The sequence below is a fragment of the Neolamprologus multifasciatus genome, chromosome 19 (assembly GCF_963576455.1).
Source record: "Neolamprologus multifasciatus chromosome 19, fNeoMul1.2, whole genome shotgun sequence".
NCBI classification, from domain to species: Eukaryota; Metazoa; Chordata; class Actinopteri; order Cichliformes; family Cichlidae; genus Neolamprologus; species Neolamprologus multifasciatus.
The window spans coordinates 24,146,911-24,169,304 of NC_140457.1; the positions used below are offsets into that span (position 1 = coordinate 24,146,911).

At 43.3% G+C, this 22,394-nt stretch overlaps 1 protein-coding gene across 2 annotated transcripts in view; it reads left to right on the forward strand.

Moving 5' to 3' along the window:
- LOC146496687 (transcription factor IIIB 90 kDa subunit-like) overlaps window positions 1-22,394 on the forward strand; it is a 147,570-nt gene that overhangs the window by 64,015 nt on the left and 61,161 nt on the right. For both annotated transcript variants that reach the window (XM_085144319.1, XM_085144320.1), the window contains one exon: window positions 22,077-22,138. In XM_085144319.1, the coding sequence (XP_085000445.1) occupies window positions 22,077-22,138 (62 nt within the window). The remainder of the gene's footprint in view (window positions 1-22,076; window positions 22,139-22,394) is intronic.

Consider the following 22,394-nt stretch of genomic DNA (forward strand, 5'->3'; position numbering starts at 1 on the left):
TTGAGATATCTGACGGATGAACATCTGCACAAAACTCATGTTTTTCAGATGTTTTTCCATCTGGGCTTAATTGGAGCATTGACGGAGCATCAACACCATCTGTACTGTTAGACTGAAGAGTAGGCTTATTGTACAGTCAGCAGTTCTCTGTGTTGGTAGATATAAGTAACTTTAGAGAGCTAATATCTCAGCTTGAACAAAATAATGTCAACACTTTTCATTAGTTTGTTTTGAGACTTCTACATCAGTAAGATTCTCCATTTTTATTTTTTCACAATACATTCTTTAAGCAATAAATTGCAAAAAAGTGGAAGAATGCTTGATGTAGCAAATATGTTACAAATTAAAGTTCATGTAAGAAAAATATATTTAATTCTTGTGACTTTTCAGAAGGTTCAGGGCATGAACTCTATTTTCATGAAAATATAATTTTCTGGCAGCTATTTCATGGTTCAGGCTTTTTCATGGTTAATGGAGAAGATTAATTAACAAAAAGATGAACATTTTCTAAGAATTTCGTCCACGGTTGGTTCCACAAGCTTTTGTGAAACATGGCCCATTTTCAGGAATGTGGAGAAGACTCCACTACATGTCTAAAATGTAAATGAAGTGCCTGTGTGGCTGTGATGCATCAAGATGATCACCTTAAACACATGAACACAATCTGAATATTTGTGGTTCATGAGAAGGTCTCCATGGCTTGGGTCAAACCAGCCATTAACCTGATGAAGACGTCCCCAATAATCCCACTGATGTCATCCTATCGTGGGGAAATTGTGCGACCGTGGTGAGGTTCAGAGTGAGAAAAGCCACAACTGCAGTGAATTACAGCGCTCTGAATCATAAGTTCTTATGTTAATTGTAAATGTGTCTCCGTCTTTATTGGCTTTGTTATAGAGTGACGTTAGCTTGAGTCATCTTACTCGATTATTGTCGCGAGGCCCATCGGATGTGGCCATGAATGACAAAGTTGCCATTAAAAATGAAAAATGGGGCATGATTGAAGGGTTTAATGGTTGGCTGGTGGGAGTGGAGGCTGACCTCAGCGGGGAGCTGTGTGATTACAGGGGAGGCGTTCAGTCCCTGGGGTCTGTGTCCTTCTTTCGGGTTACTCTGGAGGTTTAAATACTTTAACAGTGTTACGAACCATCATTTGTGGCAGCGGTTTTCAGACTTGATTTGACTCTTACACAAGATCCACACCAAAATCTGTGCTGTTTGTGCGTTTTCTGTCCCCGTTTCTGCTTCCACAGGTGACCTTATTTAATCACGTGATTTGCAAAAACAAAATAAACTTAACCTCCACCATGTTTACTGTGCTGCTGTTGGATTTAAAAATACTGCCTGAAAGCGACCTGTCATGCTTTTAGTCTGTAATTAGTCTAATTAGTATAATTTTGTGATGCCATTGAGATACAGCGAAAGGGAGGGGGAAAAACATCATGATTTCTGGGTTTCGGGTGTTTGCCAATGTTTGACACGGTGTAGATGTATGTGTGACTGCTGTGTGTAAACTTAATACACAAATGTGACGTAATGACTGTGTTAGCTGAAGGCTCTCCATCATGTAGCTTTTTGTTTTTTGTTTGGAGGCCTGTTACTTGGAGGTGGACACACACAGAGGTTCAGTGAATGCAGGCTGGTCCTGGTTCATCTGAGGCTTTGGCTAATTGGGGTGGATACAGGAGGGGCTGCATGAGCGTTGTGGACCCCCTTCCCCCTCCCTCCGCTGCAGAACCTCAATCTTTGAAGTATTAAGTGGACAGGGTACCTTGTCATTAGGACCGAGCCTTTCATCTGCACACTCCAGTGTGTATGTGTGTAGGTTTTGTGGACATTGTTAGTGGAGGGCAGGGCACTGGAGGAAGTGAAAGGGTGTAATTTTGGATTCACTCGGGAAAAGGGAAACGGCAAAGGAAACAAAGTAAAAAGAAAATGCAGATGGTCTGGAACAAAGTCACCAGTTGATCTTTTTAGTTTTAAGGTAGATGGAGATACAGAGCACACTTGGGTTTGATTGTGTACTTACCAGCATTGCATTGGCAAATTATTCTTTTTTTCCTTGTTAGTTTTTAAAATCCCACTTCGGTTTTCAGTGATTCAATATATCGACAGTGTGTAACTCACAGCATAAGCCAAAAGCTGAGGCTCTAAATTTTCTGCTACTGTATGATGTCAGAGGGGTCATCTCAGCCATACAGCTCTGGCTGTGAGCACAGAAGCCCCGCCCACCTACCGTTTGTGTTTGGCGTGACAGCCAGTCAAAAGAAAAATGGCTTAAAGGGAGAGAGAAGCTGAAATGTCTTATTATAGGATTATTTTGTAAAGCTACTCTTGTAAAAACCATACCATGAAAACAGAGAGCTGGAAGTTATCATCATAGGTCACCTTTAAAATCAGTACATATAGCAAAAAAGCCCGCCTACTTACAGAGAAAATACATTCAGAGTTTTGTCGAGCCCTAAGAAAGAAATCTGAGGTTTTTAAGCTTTTCCCAGACATCTCAAAGAATGAAAAGGTAGAAAAATAAATCTTCAGCTGGCTAAACTGTCTTGCTCTGATCTATTCACACAAATACAATACAGGCTACAATTCTTATTCTTGGGTATTTAACCTACAGGCCAGTGCGGTAGAGCTCTCTGGGGGGGGGTGAGAATAAAGGACAAAGTCGGAGCCTCTCTTAAAGAACCTTACAACGAGTGCCTGACCTCAGGGGAGTTTCCAGGACTTTTTCTTTCAGTGGTTTGGCAGCGGGAACTGCAGGACATCATAATAATTGGCAGAAATGAATTGTGTGGAAAATTGGCGCTGTGCCTTACTGATGTACTTTATTACATGAACAGTAGCACAGCACAAGAGCCTGCAAATGGGTTCGTGTTGAATAACTGTTTTTCAAAGCGATGAAACAAGTGTTTGGGACCGTTACTCAAGTAAAAGTAAAAAGATTCACTATAGGAGTATGTTTAAACTCCCTGATGTAAAAGTTCTCATTAATCATGTGCAATCATGAGCTCGTGCAAACAACAGAGTTTCCTTCTGAGAGAGTATGAGTGCTCCATCCATTTGTGTTACTGAAAGGGAGGTGGCAGCCTTCCTAGTTAAACTCCATTCTGCCTCTCCTCTTGTTTCACCCCTCTCCGTCACTGACAGTCTGTCGGAGTTATGGCATTTTCATTAACTTGTGCTATCCGAGGACAAAGTGAGCCCGAGAGCAGCCTGGCTGACCAGCAAACGCGCCGGAAGAAGGAACGTGACTCCAGCACCCCCCGATGACTTTGTCACATTCGCCCGTAGCCGAGGTCTTCGGGGAACTCTGACCTGCACCATTAGAGGCAGCATTGATTGAGGCACACTGTTTTCAGCGGAGCACTTAGTTCAATCAATGACGTGTGCCCTGACCTTAACTACCTCGGTGAGAACAGCTCTTGTCAAACCACTCTGCTGTTTTTATTGCCTGCAAACGTCTGGGGAGAGAGCTGTTTGAAGCGAGCGAAACTCTAGATTTTAGCAGGGCCTTTTGCACTTTTAAGAATCCATTTCATTTCAAAGACCTAACTTTATTTCACAGCCCATTTTTGGGATGTTAGGCTGTTTAAGGAAACCAACATCGCTCCCCAGATAAGAACTTGTTCTCCTGAAACATTTTCTAGCATCCATCGTCTGCACTAACAGCAATCGCTGCAGTAAATCGTGGCTCTGAGCACTTCAGGGCGCAGTGGAAGCTCTCCGACAGATCTCTGCTCTGACAGCAGCTCTGCTGAGTCAATTACAGTCTTTTAAATGAGCAGCATCTGTCTCATCTCTTCCCCGTCCACAGAGGAGTTGTTCAGGGATGAAAGGAAATGCAAAGTCTCATCAGTTTCAGCATCAGCACGCTTTCACATCTGACTGCTGAGGTGGTAAAGTGGAAAAAAGCTCTGCGAGCTCCTTTGTGTTGTGTTGTTGCTGTGCTAATGAGCAGAGAGGCAGCCCTTCAAACCACGAGGTCGCCGGTTTGATCCCAGCAGCTACAAGTGTTCCCAACGTCGATCGAGAGAGCTTCATCTTAAGTGTTTTCCCCCTAACCGTTTCTGGTTAGGAATGAAAAAAAGAACATTTCCCAAAAACATTTATGCACATTTTCTGTATTATCAAAGATTTAAAAAAAAGAATTTGTGAAACAAAGGAAACTGCGTTTGAATACTGGAAGGATTCGCACCACATTTGCTGAAAATGGGTCAAACTTTGAAAGAAGACAAAGTGTGGAAAGATGAATCTGTGACCAAATGTCTTGTGAAGGACAGATTTCAGTAGTTAAAGCGAGTTGTTGTTGGAAAAGCTGACACACACACACACACACACACACACACACACACACACACACACACACACACACACACACACACACACAGGACCTTCTAACAACCCAAGTAATGATTGATTTATCTCACAATTAAAACATGACAGCACTGTTTTTTTTCTTTTCTCAGATAGAGAGGTATGACATACAGAGAGAGAGTCTGGCTATTTAGTATGAGCCCTAATTACCAGTCTGCCTGGATACCCTATCAGTCGATACTGGTTACTTGCTTGTATCATTCATCACTAAGCAGGTAAAAACAACAGTTACACCTGAGAAACAAAGAACTGCACAAAAGCTCAGGCACATTAGTCGTTTTATAGTTGGCTAGATTTTTATTTTATTAGTCTGTTACCTAACACTAATTGGCAGGTATGTAGTTTTCTTGCACCTGTGCATTCTTTCATTGAAGGTTGCTAGCCATACTCTTGACCAAACGTAGTCTGAACAAGTCCCCCCCCCCTCCTCCAGAAAACAACCAACAAAAAGCCATGCAAAGTCCAAAATCATGGCCGATATCACAGTATCGCGATGGTCGATAGAGACGGTGCTCAATGATCAACAGAAAAAAAAGAGTTAGCCCTGCAGGGAAATTTGAATCAGGTATTCCAAGTCAGGGCTTAATATGACTGCTGATAATCAACAAAAACCTAAATGCAGCACTGCTGTGATCCATCCATCCATCCATTCGCTTCCGCTTATCCTTTTCAGGGTCGCGGGGGGCGCTGGAGCCTATCCCAGCTGTCATAGGGCGAGAGGCGGGGTACACCCTGGACAGGTCGCCAGTCTGTCGCAGGGCCAACACACAGGAACAGACAACCATTCGCACTCACATTCACTCACACATTCACACCTAGTGGTAATTTGGATTATCCAATTAACCTATCCCCACAAGCTGCATGTCTTTGGACGGTGGGAGGAAGCCGGAGTACCCGGAGAGAACCCACGCAAACACGGGGAGAACATGCAAACTCCACACAGAAAAACCCTGGCCTGATTAAAAAGCACAACATGGGGGGGGGATCAATGGAGAGACCAATCTAATTACAGAAAGTCGGCAGATAAGTGCAGATAATGTTCCCCTGCAAACAAGCCACAGCGTCAGTTGTTTAGTTAAAGAGTTGATGTGTGTGTGAAGTTGCACAAAACAAAGTGGCAATATTAACATCTGGATGAACAGAAGTAGGAGTTTAAAACCTCACTTTGTTATAGATGATGTCAGCACACAGTCTGATTGCATCATTTAACAAAAATGTTAAATGGCTTTAACATGTGGGTCTTCCATATAAAGTGTGGGAGGGGAGATGAGGTGGAGTAGTTTAATCTCAGCACCTGCTGAATACATTTAATGGACGGCTATTGTTCAGTCAGCAGCAGTGCAAACCTGTGGCCATCATCTGCTGCTGATCAGCAAGAGTGAAGCGAGTTGTCCCTTTAATTAATGATGGCTTATTGCTAATATATGCAGATAATCCATTCACAAACTCGTCCCATTGGCTCACTGTGAACGTTTTCCTCTCTGCTGCCGTGACAGCTGGTCAGGCCTGAGTGTTTGCAGTGCCTGGGGCGGTACAGTAGAGCTTGACGGACATATGGCCGGATGGACACAGGCCCTCAGAGGAGGGGAGGACACAATTGGATGGCTGGCAGACAGACAGACAGACAGACAGGCGATGGCATCAGTGAAACACAGAGGCACAAGAGGACGAAGCAAACAGTCTAATGTTTATTTCAGGCCCTCAGTGTTCTCCGTGGACAGCCCATGATATGCTTTCAGTGAGTCAGTACAAGCTAAGCTACCTCAGCAGCAGCAGTGTGGTGCAGAATATGAAATCAGGCAGCGCGTGTGCATGTGCGTGTGCGTGCAGCAGCAGTTAGCAGTCAGTCTCTCTGGTGAGATGGCTGCGGCAGCAGCCCGTCACAGCAGCCAGCTGTGATCGGAGATGATGTGCGTCTTCTGGCCCGAGGAGGCAAAGGGAAGCCGTCTCGTCTGCCGCCGTCAGCCTGACAGGAGATGACAGCTACCGTTTAGCAGGCAGGCAAAGGCAGAACGTGCTGCTCGCCTCTGGCTGTTACGTCATTTCACTGTCTCAACCTCCTCCCTTCCTCGACCTTTAATGCTGTGTCACTGGAGTTTTAGCAGGAGTCCCACCCAGACCAGGCGTGTCTGGATCTGACACCACACGCACAGTTTGTTTGTTTCTGGTAATCACAATTCCATGATTTGAAATGCAGTTTGAAGATAATGCTTAAAAAAGTTTTAGGGAGGAAGTTTTGGTGTAGTGATGGGCATACAGATCATCTTACACAAAATCTTTGTCTCTTGTACAAAACAGATGCTGACTTTAATAAAAAAAATGAGAGTATACGCCATAGACACAATAACAGAAAATAACAACACCAGGGGAAAAAAACAAGCAAAACAACTGAGTTTTAGTGTTATTCATCAGGTTCTTATGGCAATGACATTCATTAAATAACATCTTAGGTGCTACTTTAGTCTGAGGCCTTGATTAATTAACACCATCGACCTTCAAATCCAACTAAGAATTACTCTTATGAGACTGTGGAATTTAACTTTTCATTGAATAACTAAAGCAACTAAACCGTCATTGCAAAAGACCAAACCCTGGGTCTTGCCTTCCAGGTCACTTTTAAAATAAAAATGATTTACTTTGATATAATTTCTCAAAAGCAACAGACTTCCTCAATCTTGGGTCAATTCAAATTGCATTTCTGGCAAAGTCTTGAGTGAAAGTGGAAAGAGCGGAGCGGCGGCTCTGGTGTCTAAATCAAAGGTAATGTTCTAATGTTGTCAAGATCAAAGATCAAATCGGATTTGATGCGCTTTCGCCTGCAGTGTGGACGTAGCCTAAGAAAACAGGAGTTCCTGATAACAAATCCTAACGTGTTTCAGCCATTTTTCCTCACAGAACATGAAAACAAGAAGCTGAACTGCATGTCAGAAGTTAAAGTTCTTTGAACATCTTAGACTGACGACGCACAAACGCAGAAAGGGATCTGAGCAGAGATTCCCCACCAGCCCCACCTTTGATTTGGTGTCTCGGTCTCTGATTGCATCCATAGAAAGTTTATAAATGTTTCCCACCAGATGAGCAGACGGTTTGGGTACATGTAAAACACAGAAGGCTGATTCATCGGTGTGGCAACGACAACACTTGGCTAAACATTCCCGTGGCTGTAATCTGACATTTAGGATGTTTGATGCTCATCCAAACCAATACGCACACGAAGCATCGCTCAGTTTCTAACATACATACAGAGCTTTTCTCCTCGGCTGTGCTGCTGAGACAGCCGCGGCCGGCCACCGGCGCGTTCCTCCTCATCCATCAAAGAGTCGCGCAGTTCATGTGGGGATATTCTGACAGTGTGGATTCACTCAGTGTGGATGATTTATTCATCCTGCTCTTGTGATGTGAAATTGCAGACTGTTTTGGAAAATATCGAAGCGGGGACAAAATTGACAGAACATCTCTTTGATCAAAGATATTTATTCAAAATATGGAAAACATGGCGCGCGCACTGTTGAAAGGGCCCGTCACTTTCAATGCGAACATCTGTTGTGTTTATGAGAGAGCACGGTCGAGGCAGAGGGAGGCGGACGCTAAACATCACGGACGGTTTGAGATTGTTCATAACAGTGGAAACAAAAGTGACGCAGCGTCGGCTGGTCCGGTGTTTAGGCCTGTTTGCTTGCTACTGTTTAGGAGATTTCTACTAGATGACTGTTTTGGTTTGAATAAATCTTTACTGGCACCAGTATCAATAAAGATAATGTTCTGTGCTGGAGAAGGGGAGTACACTAGCTACGCTACAGCATTTATTACATGCAGTCCTTAGCAGATCATTTGTTGTTTGGTCGAATGCTTCAAATCGTGACAGGCGATTTGTTGTCCAGTCCAGGCATCGGATCCAACCCTTATGAAAGGAAACAAAGAGAGCGAGCCTGCATACATTTTTCATCATCTGTCTGAAATGAGATGATTTTTACTCCTTTTGCATTGTTCAAGTTATAAAAAGTGTTTTTCTTGTGGTTGTTTGTGGATTCTGGGGGCGAGAAAGGCGAACACACTCAGTTTTACTGCAAGCGGCTCAGACTCCTGCAGGACCTCCTGTGATACACTAAGGGAGGATCCATGGTTACACGATCCAGCTCGAAGTATAATCCTTATCAAAAAGGAAAGTTCAAAGCCTAATCCTAAACTAGAGAGGGCGTCTGTCTCCCGAATCCAAATTGAAGCCTGCTTCCACAGGAGAGGGGCCTGATAGCTTCCTCCCACTCTACTTTCAGAAACTCTAAACAAATGCTAGTGTTTGAACAGCGACGTTCTTTAAATATCTTTTAATGCAGGTGCGAGGCAGCAAGCGCATTTGCTGATACCTGTTTAATCATCTCATTTCGTCACGTCCTGCTGAGTACATCTCCATAACAGGAGCTGATAAAAAGGAAAATTAGCATTTTTATTTGACAGACTTTGTAGAATGTCACTTGATCACTTGCTCATTTGGATGGAAGCGCAGCAGCTGACAGAGCTCACAGGGTTAGTGCATGTGGCCAAAGGTCTGTGGAGTCTTGAGTGGCATTTATGGCAAAGTTACATCACATAATTGGGATCTGGAGCAGATCTGGTTTGTGTTATAGTTGAAATAAAAAAGGGCCATTTAAACAAACAAATGAATAAATTATTATAAATAATAATAAATAATTGATCGCCAGAGACTTTATTATATCATATATTTTTTTGTTGCTGCAAAAAAAGTCATGAAAGCAGCAAAAAAGCTGTCGAGCCTGCAGCACTGAGCCCAGCAGTTCATTCAGACATTGCTCTCTTGCACACACATTTCTTTAAAAAGTCAGACTCTATAGTTTTTCTACATGCACGCTCAAACCAGAGACATCTTTTAATGGGGTTTGTGCAAAATATAATTTAAAGTCCACATTTATGAGGAAACTTATCAAATATAAACAAGTTGGCTTCATTTTGCCTTCTGGGATATTTCCCCCCCTCCTCACTCACACCCATTTTTGTGTCTGGGGGAGGAGGAGAAGAAGCAGGTGGTTGAGTGGGCGTATGCTCAGCCTCAGCTCCTCCAAGGTCGGTGGAGGTCACGTTTTAATGGGCTTGCCCAGCCCACCCGTGTCAGCGAGAATCTCTCACTCTATTTATTGCCTCGGCCGGCTGGTTATTTCTTCAGGGCAGCACTGGCATCGAGCCTTATTACCTCATAGCACTGCAGAGAAGGACTTTTACACCAGAGCTGCCTTTTTTCCATACGAGGCATTTAGCCAACAGTCTGGTCCAGGCATGCTTTAACATGAGTAGAAGCAAAGAGTAAATATGCAGCAGTGTCCAGCTTGCAGAAAAAAAATTCAAACAAAGGCAATTTTTATCTGTGATGTTCTATATAAATAATATGATTGGCAACATATGAAGTAGCCCTGTTTGCAAAGAAAATATCCAAAAAAAATCAATAATCTGCTTTGCTCTCTGCACTTTTCTTTACTCGATCACATTAAACCCCGTCTGTTATCATATTCCTCATTTTATTAAATGTGTATTTCAAGCTCTGTAATTGCATCTCTGCACTGCAGCTAGCAATCAAAGCGCATTCACACAAATGATTTATGCTAAATGCAGTGAAGAAGACTGCATCATCACAACAGCATTACTGCGTCAGACCAGTTGCTGTGGCCTGTGATCCAAACAATAGTTTCTCAGTGTTTCATTTACAGAATCTCAAGAGCTGTAGAGTTTGCCTAAACTCTACAGCTCTTGAGATTCTGTGCAACAATGGTCATCTTTTGGCTATTGCATGCTATCAGGGTTAGCATTAAAAGCTGCACTCAGACTTTTATCACTGGCCGTACAGTTCTGTTAGCTTGGACTATTAAACTAATAATTCTTTCAACTAAAAGCATCCGAGCGTTGAATCCAGAAATCCCTCTCAGCTGCTACACTCACAATTCTATCGGATGTGTTGAAAACATGCCCGACTGGGATCAGTAGTTTGCAGCTGTGCTGTTGGATTTTATCATACGTTATCATTGCAGTCCTCCTCACTTTGTCATAGTCATACTTTGTTTCTAAATGCAATCATCACTCCGTGCGAACATGCAAACATGGCACCTGTCTGCTGAATAGAAACGCTGTTTCTGAGAGAAACCTGGTTGCTGAATGTAAACCACAGATAATAAGACCGCTGGTTGTACTGGGTCAAGGTGGATTCAATTCAATTCAATTCAATTCAATTTTATTTATATAGCGCCAAATCACAACAAAAGTCGCCTCAAGGCGCTTCATAGATACAGAGAAAAACCCAACAATCATATGACCCCCTATGAGCAAGCACTTTGGCAACAGTGGGAAGGAAAAACTCCCTTTTAACAGGAAGAAACCTCCGGCAGAACCAGGCTCAGGGAGGGGCGGGGCCATCTGCTGCGACCGGTTGGGGTGAGAGAAGGAAGACAGGACAAAGACATGCTGTGGAAGAGAGACAGAGATTAATAACAGATATGATTCAATACAGAGAGGTCTGTTAACACATAGTGAGTGAGAAAGGTGACTGGAAAAGAAGAACTCAATGCATCATGGGAATCCCCCAGCAGCCTACGTCTATTGCAGCATAACTAAGGGATGATTCAGGGTCACCTGGTCCAGCTCTAACTATATGCTTTAGCAAAAAGGAAAGTTTTAAGCCTAATCTTAAAAGTAGAGATAGTGTCTGTCTCCCAAATCCAAACTGGAAGCTGGTTCCACAGAAGAGGGGCCTGAAAACTGAAGGCTCTCCCTTCTTGAAAACTTGGCTAGATGCTAGACGCCACAAATGGGCTGTCAAAAGCTGTACTGCCCCCAGTGGGCAGTAAGGTGTACTGTCTTAATCAACAAGGACAGAAGATTACTAGCTAAAGTTTCTCCTTAGAGCAGATCGTTCCTGCTTGAGTAATTATTTAAGCTGGTTTTTCAGTGCACACCAGAGCCAGTGCGGAGAAGTATTGCTTGATTGCGTTCTTTGTGCAGTTTCATTCACTTCACCTCTAACAGCCACCGTCTAATCTCAAAGCAGAAAACCTGACAAATGAAAACATCTCCCTTCATCCCTTCACGTGTCTCCTCCCTGCGGCCCCCGTGGCCGAGCTGGGCGCAGGTCGAAGGGTTTGGGTATGTAGGAGTGGATCAGGATTGTTGCTGACATCAAGAGCTGAGAGTCTGGATAATGTGGGCTGCGTTTGAAGTGTGGATGATGGGTGATCCTGCAGCACAGAGGCTACACAGCCCCATTCATCCCTTAGATCACACACTCAGTCTTTGTTTTTTGTTTTTTTGTCTTTTTTTTTCCAGAAGGGGAAGGAGGTAGAGGAGGGAGGGGGAGAGGACATGAGGTGTGGAGGAGTCAGCAGACTGGTGCTTCCTTTTAATTTAGCCAGCGTGGCTTTTTTCCTTCCATTTTTATCCCCGCTCTCCCTTCGTCTTCTCTGTCTGTGTCATTTCTGTCAGATCAGGCCTAAATGAAATACAGCTCAGGATTAGAGAAAGATCACTGAACTCCTCTTAAGCCTCCCTTTTCTCTGTCTCTCTATCCTAACTTTTCTTTCCGTCTTAACTCATATTTTACTGTCTTCAGTCTTTTCTCTCTGCCTCTTTTGTCTTTTAGGTCTCCCAGCTGCTGTCCTCTCATTCCTCCTCGTCCTCCCTCCTGCTGACTTTTTTCCATCAGTCTGTTTGTCTCTCAATGTCCTACCTAGCTCATTCTTTCTCTCTTAATCTTCCCTGCTCCGCCTCTTTTTGTCTTTATCTCCCTGCTTTTCTCATTTTTCTCCTCTTGTTACGACTTCAGTGTCTCTTGCTCTCTTTGGCCTTTCCATCTGCTGTTTATCATCTCTTTGTGAGAGTAAGGCCGGGGGTTTTCCATTTCTCTTAATGTCAACAAATGTTATCAACCAAAATGTCCTGCTGTCAAAATTTCCATTAGGATCAGTATAGTTTGACTTTCTTAAGAAAAATGAACTATATGGTTGTGCGTGAGTCATGATTTGGGCTCACTATACAGAAATCAACACCAACATTTAGTTGTTCCTACTAAGAGTATGCTTATCCAAAGCCAGATTTGACTTATTTTTACCTGTCAGTTAGATATGCTTTATTCTACTTGTAGAGAAATGTACTTTCGACCACATGCTGCCAAACCGGAGACAGAAGCACAGACTGATTGCTGTCTTTTGTAGATGAATGTGGACAAAGTGGTTTGTGAGGACTTGCGCTGACTTTGTGGGTCTTGCCACCGTAGCTTTCTGAAACGAGACGTCACAAATACGGGGAATATTTGATTTCTCAACCACAAGTAGGCCCCACCCTAAAGCAGACCCTTTATTGTTTTTCTAGACACTGATGAGTAAACGTCCTGTTCGATGTAGGAGTTGAAGTTTAAGAGTGTGACTGTGAGCACATCGGGAAAGTGCTTACTGAGGTCATGAATTAAGGGAAACAAAGTACTTTCCAGTAGAATTTATATACCGCAAGACCAAAGTTGCTGCCCCCTGCTGGTCATCAGAAGGAAAAAGACGTGGGTTTAAAGCAGGGGTGGGCAACTCCAGGCCTCGAGGGCTGGTGTCCTGCAGGTTTTAGATGTGTCCTTGATCCAGGACTGCTATTTAAACGGCTAAATGACTTCCTCAATGGCTGTATCCCAATTCAGGGTCTGCAGCCTTAAAGTACGCAGCCTCAACTAGGGCTGGGCGATATGACCCAAAATTCATATCTCGATATTTTTTACCTGGACGGCGATATAAGATATATATCTCGATTTTTTTTTTTTTTTTTTAAAGCCATAAAGTAAGAACAAAAAGAGAGTTCTTAGTCAAAGCTGTGTCCCAGATGTCACACAGGCACTTTTATTAACATAGAGCATAGATGTACATAAAATTTACTCAAAAATAAATTATGAGCATTTATTAAATAATAATGCTCCATAAATAAAAGAAAACAATGTTGTTTTTGTGCATAACAAAAAGCTCACAATTGTGCAGTCAAAATGTAAACTAAAAGATGCAGAGCATAGTAACAAAGACAGATTTCATAGCTGCTCTGTTCCCAACTTCTACTGTGTGACTGACAGCATTGAGTTTGAAATCCTCTTCGTAACCACGTCTCTTAACAGGTGCCATTTATGGTCCTTATACACAGTAGGGTAATATGACGTTGAAGCACAGTACGTATCACTCCGCGAGGCTCCTCGGTAGCCGTAATGCTCTGACAATCCATCAAGCGGTGCAACACCGTAGCTTACCAAAGTCGTACTAAAACATTTTTTGACAGATTGCTGAGCGCTGTGTACCACATAAAATCTGTTCGCGGCCATCAAGCACAACCAGAATTCATACATGCGGCGCGCTGTCAACTTTTGAGAAAATGAAAGGATTTTAGGCTGTGCAGCGCCTCTGGGCTGCATGGCGTTAGCGTGGTTAGCTCGTTAGCGTGGTTAGCTCGTTAGCGTGGTTAGCTAGCTAACACGTTGACGGCGTCCAGCCCCACGCACGGGGCGATGCGCAGTAACTCGTTAACGGAGATTTGCCGTGTCCATCTTGTCGCTTCCTGCAGGTGAAGCGATGGGGGAGGAGGGGGAGTTGTGTTCAGTGAAGGAGAGGCGAGGCCGAGTAATGTTGCTTAAAGACAAAAGTGGACGAAAGAGAGGCAAACTTGCGGCTCCACAAGTAACATAGTCTATATCGATATAAAGGATATTGTCACATCTTATATCTCGTATAAAAATATATCGATATTTTTTAAAAACTCGATATATCGCCCAGCTCTAGCCTCAACGATCCTCAAGGGCCGCATACTTAAAGACCGCTAAGGCCGGAAATGCGAGGCTTGTGAAATGGGACGGTCTAGGCTCCGTTGCGCTGCCCAGGTTGCCTAGCAACCATGATACTAACAGCTGGAAAGGTTTCATACAGCTTTGTTTGACAGACATGAAGGAGAAAATCTTTTGTTCATTTGTTTGTTTCTACATGAGCTTTGATCATTCTCTGATTAAGCTCAGCTATTGAACAGTGTATATTTTAAAGTAAAGGCTTTAAAACCAAGTTAGTACAAACGTCACTAATGTCACATAACTTTGCCGACATGTGGCCAACAGTAATGTTTTAATGTTCTTCGTTATTAAACATTTGCACATAAATAAGTGACATAATATTCAGTACTATTCAGTACTAAGTTTACTCTTCGGGCGCCCCTCATCCGCCGTTTTTTCCGGCAAAATTATCCACACCCACGTGCTATGCATTCTGGGATATGTTGGGCCACGAAGTCTACACCGCCGCGTCCTTAAAATTTAGGGAAATGAAGGACGCATTTGAGGGCCGCATTTCGAGCAGCCTTCGAATTGGGACAGCCTTCGCCGCATCGCTGTGACGTAATCGGCCTTAAAATGCGGCCTTTAAGGCTGCAGACCCTGAATTGGGACACAGCCAATGTGTCCTGAAGTTCTCCAGAGGCCTGGTAATGAACTAATCATGTGATTCAGGTGTGTAGACCCAGGGTGAGATCTAAAACCTGCAGGACACCGGCTCTCGAGGCCTGGAGTTGGCCAAAACTGATTTAAAGCATTATAAAGCTGCGTTTAATTTTCAGCCAGCACGACGGTGAGATAAACGAGAGATTTGGAGATCACTGTTTTCCGTTTTTTATTTGATTGTTACAAAACATCCCAACTTTTTGGGAATCCCTTGGCTCTAACAGTGGAAAACTAAAAGTTAAACATCTGATCATTTGAAAGATTCCTCAAGTTAGCCACTGTTTTTGTTTTTCACTTCTGCACAATGTAATTTCATCAATGGCCAAAAAACCAGTCAAAATCAGGAACGAGCCGCGGTGTTGAAGGGTAGGGCTGCAATCTAATCGGTTTCCTGTTTGGAATACATCTCAAACTTTTCACCACCCCTCCCCCTGTTTTAAAAAAATTTGCAAAGACCAAAGCACAGCATTTGTCTTTTTGAGCCTGGCCTGATTATTGCTTTGATCGCTTGGGATGACAAATGTCACTTGTGCCAGATTATAGTTCAGTAAGTAACAGGAGGACAAGCTAAAATAAATATTTGAATGTTAATGTGCTTTCTGAAGATAAGCTGAGGCATGGACAGAGCAGACTGAGGTAATTTCCTTTAAACATGCTGATCAGCCCGGTCAGAAATCAAATGTGTTTGGTAAAAGTCATGAAGAAGTGCAGAGGAGGAGGAGGAGGGATACACAATATTGTTGAAAGATACATGCACACACTTTTTTCCTCTCATCTGGTTTTGGGGTCAAACTCAAAGGGTTGTTTGGGTTGTATTTGTGCTACGAATGGCTGAGCAACAAAGAAACGAGAGCTCTGGAGGAAAAGTAGCAGAGCGTTGGATGTGGGATCATCTCTTTCAGAAAGTTGCAGATAAAAGGAGCGACACTGATACGCCATATCCAACATCTAAAAGCTGTGGAGGAAGGGAGTTTCCAAAGCTATCTGACACGCAGTTGAGCATGAATCTAGCTTAACTCTGCTCAGCACCAGGCTGGGACTGCATTATTCCTGCCTGAAGACACCTGCACAGTGGGAACTCTCAAATTAGCATGTACAGGTAACATTTCTACTCAGCGTGGAGCTGGAGGAAGGCCACGGGTTTTAGTGGCCACAGCTACAGAACGGAGTCATCGAGTTTTAATTGATTATAAATTGAGTTAAACGCTGAAAACCAAGCCTCAGTTTAACGTTTGTGGGATTTCAGTGGCCGTAATTAATAAAAGCTGGTTTTTACTAACCGATGCAGCTGGAACAGGTTCCATTTACTTCAGATATGCTCCAGTAAATGCACATTGCCTCCTATTTTAGCCTAAAACTATAGGGGCTAACTTGTTCAGGAAATTGTAAAGCATGTTTACAAATGAAACTCTATATGTGCGAGGTGTTTTTAAAGCTTTGTCTTCAGTGGGATCCAGCGGTTTTGGAGGTGGGAGCACAGGGAGGCAGGAAGCATTGAGAGACAGCCTAAACACGTTGTTGGTTCTGGTCTTTTTCTGGGATTTGTGGACACTAAGAAAAATAAGGATCCTCAGCGGCGGCATTATGTCTTACTTTTTCTGCTTGGCTCACTCAGCAGCCCCCCCGCCCCCCTTTAAATCTCTTGTTCTCTGCCTCCTTCACCATCTTCAAAAGGCTGTCTACTTCACCTGTTAGCGTTCACTCCTGCGGGGCACATCTTCTCAGTTTCTTTGTGTTCTTTTATTCTCTCTTCTTTCGTATTAGAGGTCCTCTGCGGTGAAGCATCTTTTTCTCCTGACCACATCAGACAGGCCTGCTGCCACCCGGGACACTGTGATATGTGGGAGACGGCCAAGAGGGGGATAGTATTAGGGGGTAATTCTGAAGCAGTAGGGGAAGGGTTGAGGAGTATACGTTGGGTCAGGTTACCTGGCTGTGAGGGCCACGAGAGAACAGGGTGATAGGGTTAACAGCTTGCGGTGGATTAGGCTGGTTGAACAACACCTTCCTGTGAGTGATTTTTATTTTCTCCTTGATTTTTCTTCAGGCCAGCTGTATGCCTGAACAGAAATTGAATTTGGCGTCTTCTCAGACAGCTGTTGAACCTGCAGCTGTGAGCAAATAAGTGTCCTTACTGTGATGCCAGATAAAGGAGCTTAGCGAGTAAAATATATCATATGTGGGCTGGAGCCAGTTAAATCACATTGTTTATGGAGGGATGAGCCATCCCTCGTGTTCATGCACAGTGAATACTGAAGTGAAATTTAATGCCAAGACGAGGCATTCCTGCTCTTGTTCTGGAGTCTCCTATCAAGGTCACATGACTGTTGGGACCTCAATGACTAAAGCCCATCCATCTATCTATCCAGATAAAAGGACTTTGCCTTGTAGATGGTAGTTGGTTGCTAGGGGGCTTTAAAAGTTCCCGATGTCTAGTTAACCCTCTTGTGTCTTTATCAGGTCATATATTGATCAACAGTATCCTTTGCTGAAGCTGGTAGTTGCTTCAGTTTACTCACCTCAGAGTTGACATTGGCCTGATTGTATCCTCACGTGGTGTTGTCTGGACCTCTCAATGACCTCTCGGGCCACACTCAAAGCGGACCTACTCTACGTTACAGTGTGTCTAGTTAGCGTTTAGCTTAGCACTAATTAGCAGATTGTGTTTCTGTATGTGTGCAAGTTCATGGATGCAACTTGCTAAACGAGCTTGTTGATTTTAGCTGATAACTTGGAACTTAACTCTCTGGGTGTTGCAGCTAAAATGCCAAGGCTCTTCCCGGTCTTTAAGTCTGACATCATTAGCCGGTTCCAGGTTCAAACTTTGCTTCAGGTCCCAAAGTCAAACAAACACTGCGGCATCACTGAGAGTTAAAAACTGTCTAAATTCTTTATCTTCAATAAAATGATCGGTGTGGCGGCTCTACCAGGTGTAACAATTAAGTTTAACATCCAGGCATCCATGAAAACACAATTTATAAATTTTAGTTAGCAGGGAGTTAGCTTGCTAGTTTCCATCTAAAGATGATGTAATGACTGAGAGATTTCTGATGTAATTCAAACGTACAGCTCTGCTATCACTTCCAACATAAATGAAGACAGAAAACTAAACAGCAGTGACGTTTGTAGGGTTACTGAAGGTGGGCTAGCTGGTATATAATGCTGTGCCACGTGGTGGATAGCTACACAGCTATGGTTAGCATAATATAAACACAGTGAACCTGGAGGATGAACGCTAACCTTTTTTCTAAGCTTTAAAATGAATAGCGGTAATAAAAACCGAGAGAGGCTGACAGTGGTCACTGCCTTTTTTTTTGGGGCTTCAAACGTAATCACTTAAAGACCAGATGAGGCTACAGAGTCCAAAAGCTGGTGATGTCACAGTGTCTATATCCATTGATCATATAAAGGCCCGCCCTTTAAGCCAACCTTCATGTGATTGGCTGCTTTTAGCAAACAGAAGTTTAAAGGGCAGCTGGGTGGGGTTCTCTCTGACATTACGTAGCACTAAACGGGCCAAAATAGCATCACTGAGAGTCACCCCAACTGGTCGCAGCAGATGGCCGCTCCTCCCTGAGCCTGGTTCTGCCGGAGGTTTCTTCCTGTTAAAAGGGAGTTTTTCCTTCCCACTGTCGCCAAAGTGCTTGCTCATAGGGGGTCATATGATTGTTGGGTTTTTCTCTGTATCTATGAAGCGCCTTGAGGCGACTTTTGTTGTGATTTGGCGCTATATAAATAAAATTGAATTGAATTGAATAGTGTTTGAGCTCAATCCTCAAACAGCGCTCAGAGGCGTGGTTAGTTTCACGGGTGATTTACGAAAGCTTTGCTACTTTCTAAACACAGGCGGTGTCAGTCCATTTCAGTACGGACTTTTTTTCTGCTTTAAATATTGACACAATTCACTGTAAGCTGTGTGTTACAAATACAAATAAAAAATATTATATAATAAAAATATTATATAAGCCACTGAAAGTCTCAGAATGATTTTAGCCATGACTGCCTGTTTCCCTGCTTTTCCCTCCATTAGTGCTTCCCCTTTGTCTTAAAAGTGTGTGACTGGGTGGATGACTGAACCTGTAAAGTGCTTTGGGGTCCTTACGGACTAAGTAAAGCGCTATACAAATACAGGCCATTTACCATTTTACCATTTAAAAGAATTTATTACCACATTGTCAAGAGTAGGGTTTGTTTGGGAAATTGTGTGTGTGTGTTTTCTTTTTTGGTTCTTTTTCCTCCTCAGCGCTGATGTGCAGGCAGAGCTGCATCTCTGAGCTACTGAGCTGCTGCCAAAAGACCTCAGGCTTCTGTCAGCCTGGACAGGAAGAGAAAAGTAGTTTCTCTGCATGCATAAGGTCATCAGGGAGGTGATTTCTGTTTTCCTTTAGGATTTGGAAGTTTTGTGAATGTGCTGCGAGTCGTCCCCCCCTCCCAAACACACACACACTCTCTCTCTCTAATGAGGTGATGTAATCCTCCACTTCTTATTCATAGTGACACAAAATGTTTCTGGCCTTCAGCAGTTTCCACTGAATTTCCACTGATGAGGGCCAGATGGCTTAAATTATTTTGTCTTCTGTGTAATAATGAGATAATCTCATTAAAGAGGCTCGGATTTAGTGCTTATTTAGCCCAGCCTGGCCATCATGCGTTTATGGTATCCTACTACTTATTCTAAATTCATCATTAGACCTTCGAAGTAACATAAAGCACATGTTTTGTTTTTTCATTCAGTCATTTTGAGATTCTTCAGGTTTTATCAGATTTTTATCTTGTATGAAAACGTGTTGATGTGTTTTCACAAATAAACACTGAATGACAAGTTCAGCTAGTCGGTTGTACGATTGAAACCAGGAACAAATTCATAAAGCTTCAAGGTTTCTTAAAAGAGGATTTTGTTTGTTGTTTCTCTGAAGTCAGCAGTGTCATCCAAATAAAAAGATTGTTAGCTTAACTGAACAGCGTGTTTGTGATATTTGGGTAGTAAAACCTTGTTCGTAATCTATTAATTGCACATTACTTGGTTTTTAGATTCAGGCACCACCTCCTGCAGGACAGTGCACCCCGACACACTGCAGGAACTGCTCGTGAATGGCTCCAGGAAGCTAAACCTGCAGAAACTACTGCCTATGTCTAAATGCCAGCCTGCCCAACAGGACACTGACGTCCTGTATCTGTACCTCAACAGGTCATAGCTTTTTGTGCCAAAGACCTTAAATTATATATCTGAGAAGCTGGTGCATGTTCTGTGGTCTCGTACAACAAAATAGTACTTTCCAAAAAAGCTTTAGTGACCTGCTCCTATTAGTTTTCTTTCTCTGTATGTCCAGATTATAAGACTTCCTCTAATACCTAGAATTTCACCTCAGGTCCTCACTTAACCGATTATTTAACACCATCGACACAGTGTAAACAGCTTTGTTTTTTTCAGACGTCACATGTTTAGACTCACTCTTGTGCCATAATGAAAGTGAGGGTTTAATAGATATTCAGTTGAATGAAATCTGAATGTTAAAAGTTCCTCAGTGCTTTGAGTCTTCTCTGTATGTGTGTAGTCCTTCACTGTGAAGTTAGCTGTAGATGCTGCATTTATCCTCAGGCTGAGTCCCGGTTACTCGTACCTGAGGAGACGTGCATGTCCTCGTTGGAAGCAATAAAGTTATATATTGGTCCTCGACTTCACGTGACATCCCTGCCTGTTGGCTCTGCACCCTTCACATCTTCATGAAAAAGACGAATAGGCAGGAAAGTGAAATCGAAGAGCCCGATGTCTCTTATTTCAGCTTTACCTTCCTGATGTACCGAGGCAAATTGTCAACCTGCGGTCCACAGATTCTCCTGCACTCTCACCAAGAACAATTTTATGGGTTTGATTAAAATTAGCAAGTGTCGATATATCAAAGCAGCGGCTGAATAATAACTCGGTAATTGCTCCCTCCCTCCTGCTCTCTGCGGGGTTGGACTGGTGTTATCAGCTCTCAGTGTCGCTGCCTCTCTGCCTCCCGGAGCTGCCGATCTCTCCCAGGGCTTGTCTCTGTCTTATCTCGGCCCCGCACTTCATGGGGAGGAAGTTCTTAGAGGGCTGGGCCCGACAGATAGCGACTGACCTGTCTCTTCCTCTGGAGCGGTTTCTTTTTTAAGGGAGCTGCAATCTGCTAACTGAACTAAAAAAAAAGCTGACTAGATTAGCCCCCCCCCCCCTTCCCCCCCCCCCCCCTCCCCCGAACCTCTCCAGTGGTGCAGCAAACACACCCTTTACTGTCTGATGATGAATGTGTTTCTTCTTCTCTGCCTGTTCCCTGCCTGTCTGTGCACCTGTCTCTCCTTAATGAAGCCGGGAAGCTGCCCATGGACTCAGGTGGCTCTTCTTTGAAGTTGCCGCCGACTGGGAGTTTGAACTTCAGGAAAGAAGGGCCCCTGTGAACATGTCAAACACAGAAAGCCCGACAGAAGTTAAATGACTCCCATAAACCTTTTGCTTGCTGCTTCTTCAGATCGAGCCTTTCAGTCTTTGCCTGTCTGATGTCTGCAGGCAGCCAGAGAAACACTGCACTTTGTTGCAAAACAGCTAATCAAGGTGGAGAATCTTTTGGAGTAAAAGCTGTTGAATTTCCATTGATGGTTTCCGTCTCCCGTCAAAGTCGGCACACGCTCCCGCTTCTTCCAAAGAAAGAAAAAAGTCATCTTTTGTTTCCTTTTATCAAAGCCAATCAGATTTTCTTTGAAATTTCTTTTCCCAAAATTGGACTTTGTGCAACCGGAAGATTTGAGATACGGCTTTCCTTCATCGACACATCCTTCACAGGTAGGAGCGGGAGCGTGTCTCGGCCATCTTATGAAAAATGCAAATCGCTGTTTCAGCATCCCAGTGTTTCAAAATAAAGCGTGCTGAAATCTAGAAAGCGTATCGTAATGGAAAAGAAAGCGTGTGAAGGTAGATCGGCTTAAAGTGAGTTAAGCCTGTTAGCGTCTTATCAGAAGTCACAGTGCATTTTTTATTTCTTTTTTTTAATTTGGCGATTTCCTCCTGATAGAAGATGCTTCACAGATCTTCCACAAGGAAGAGGTTTTATTTATTTATTTGTTTGTTTTTGCAAGCTGCCGTTTCCTGTTTCAGCCCTTTGGGATGGGGCGGCTGCAGTAAAAACGTGTGTTACAGCAAATCTAAGAGTGTCCATTCTGGTGTGTGTCTCTGTGACAGATGGTGCTGCTGACAGCGGGGAGCTTGACTTGAGTGGGATAAATGACAGTGAGATAGAGCTGGTACGTACCTGCTGCGTATGCAGCTCCAGTCACGCCGGACACACTACAGATTCACACATGCATGTGCCTTCAATGCCCTGAAATCTTTCTCAATGTAGAAAATTCTGTTAGCTTTTCCTGTAGAAGAGTTAAAATCTCATCAAATGTTTTCTGCTATTGCCTGTTAGCATGTAGCATGTTAGCTTGGTAAAAATTAGCTAAAACCTTGGTTCATTTTCAGAATTTTAAAAAACAAAATCTTAAAACTGTAAGGCAG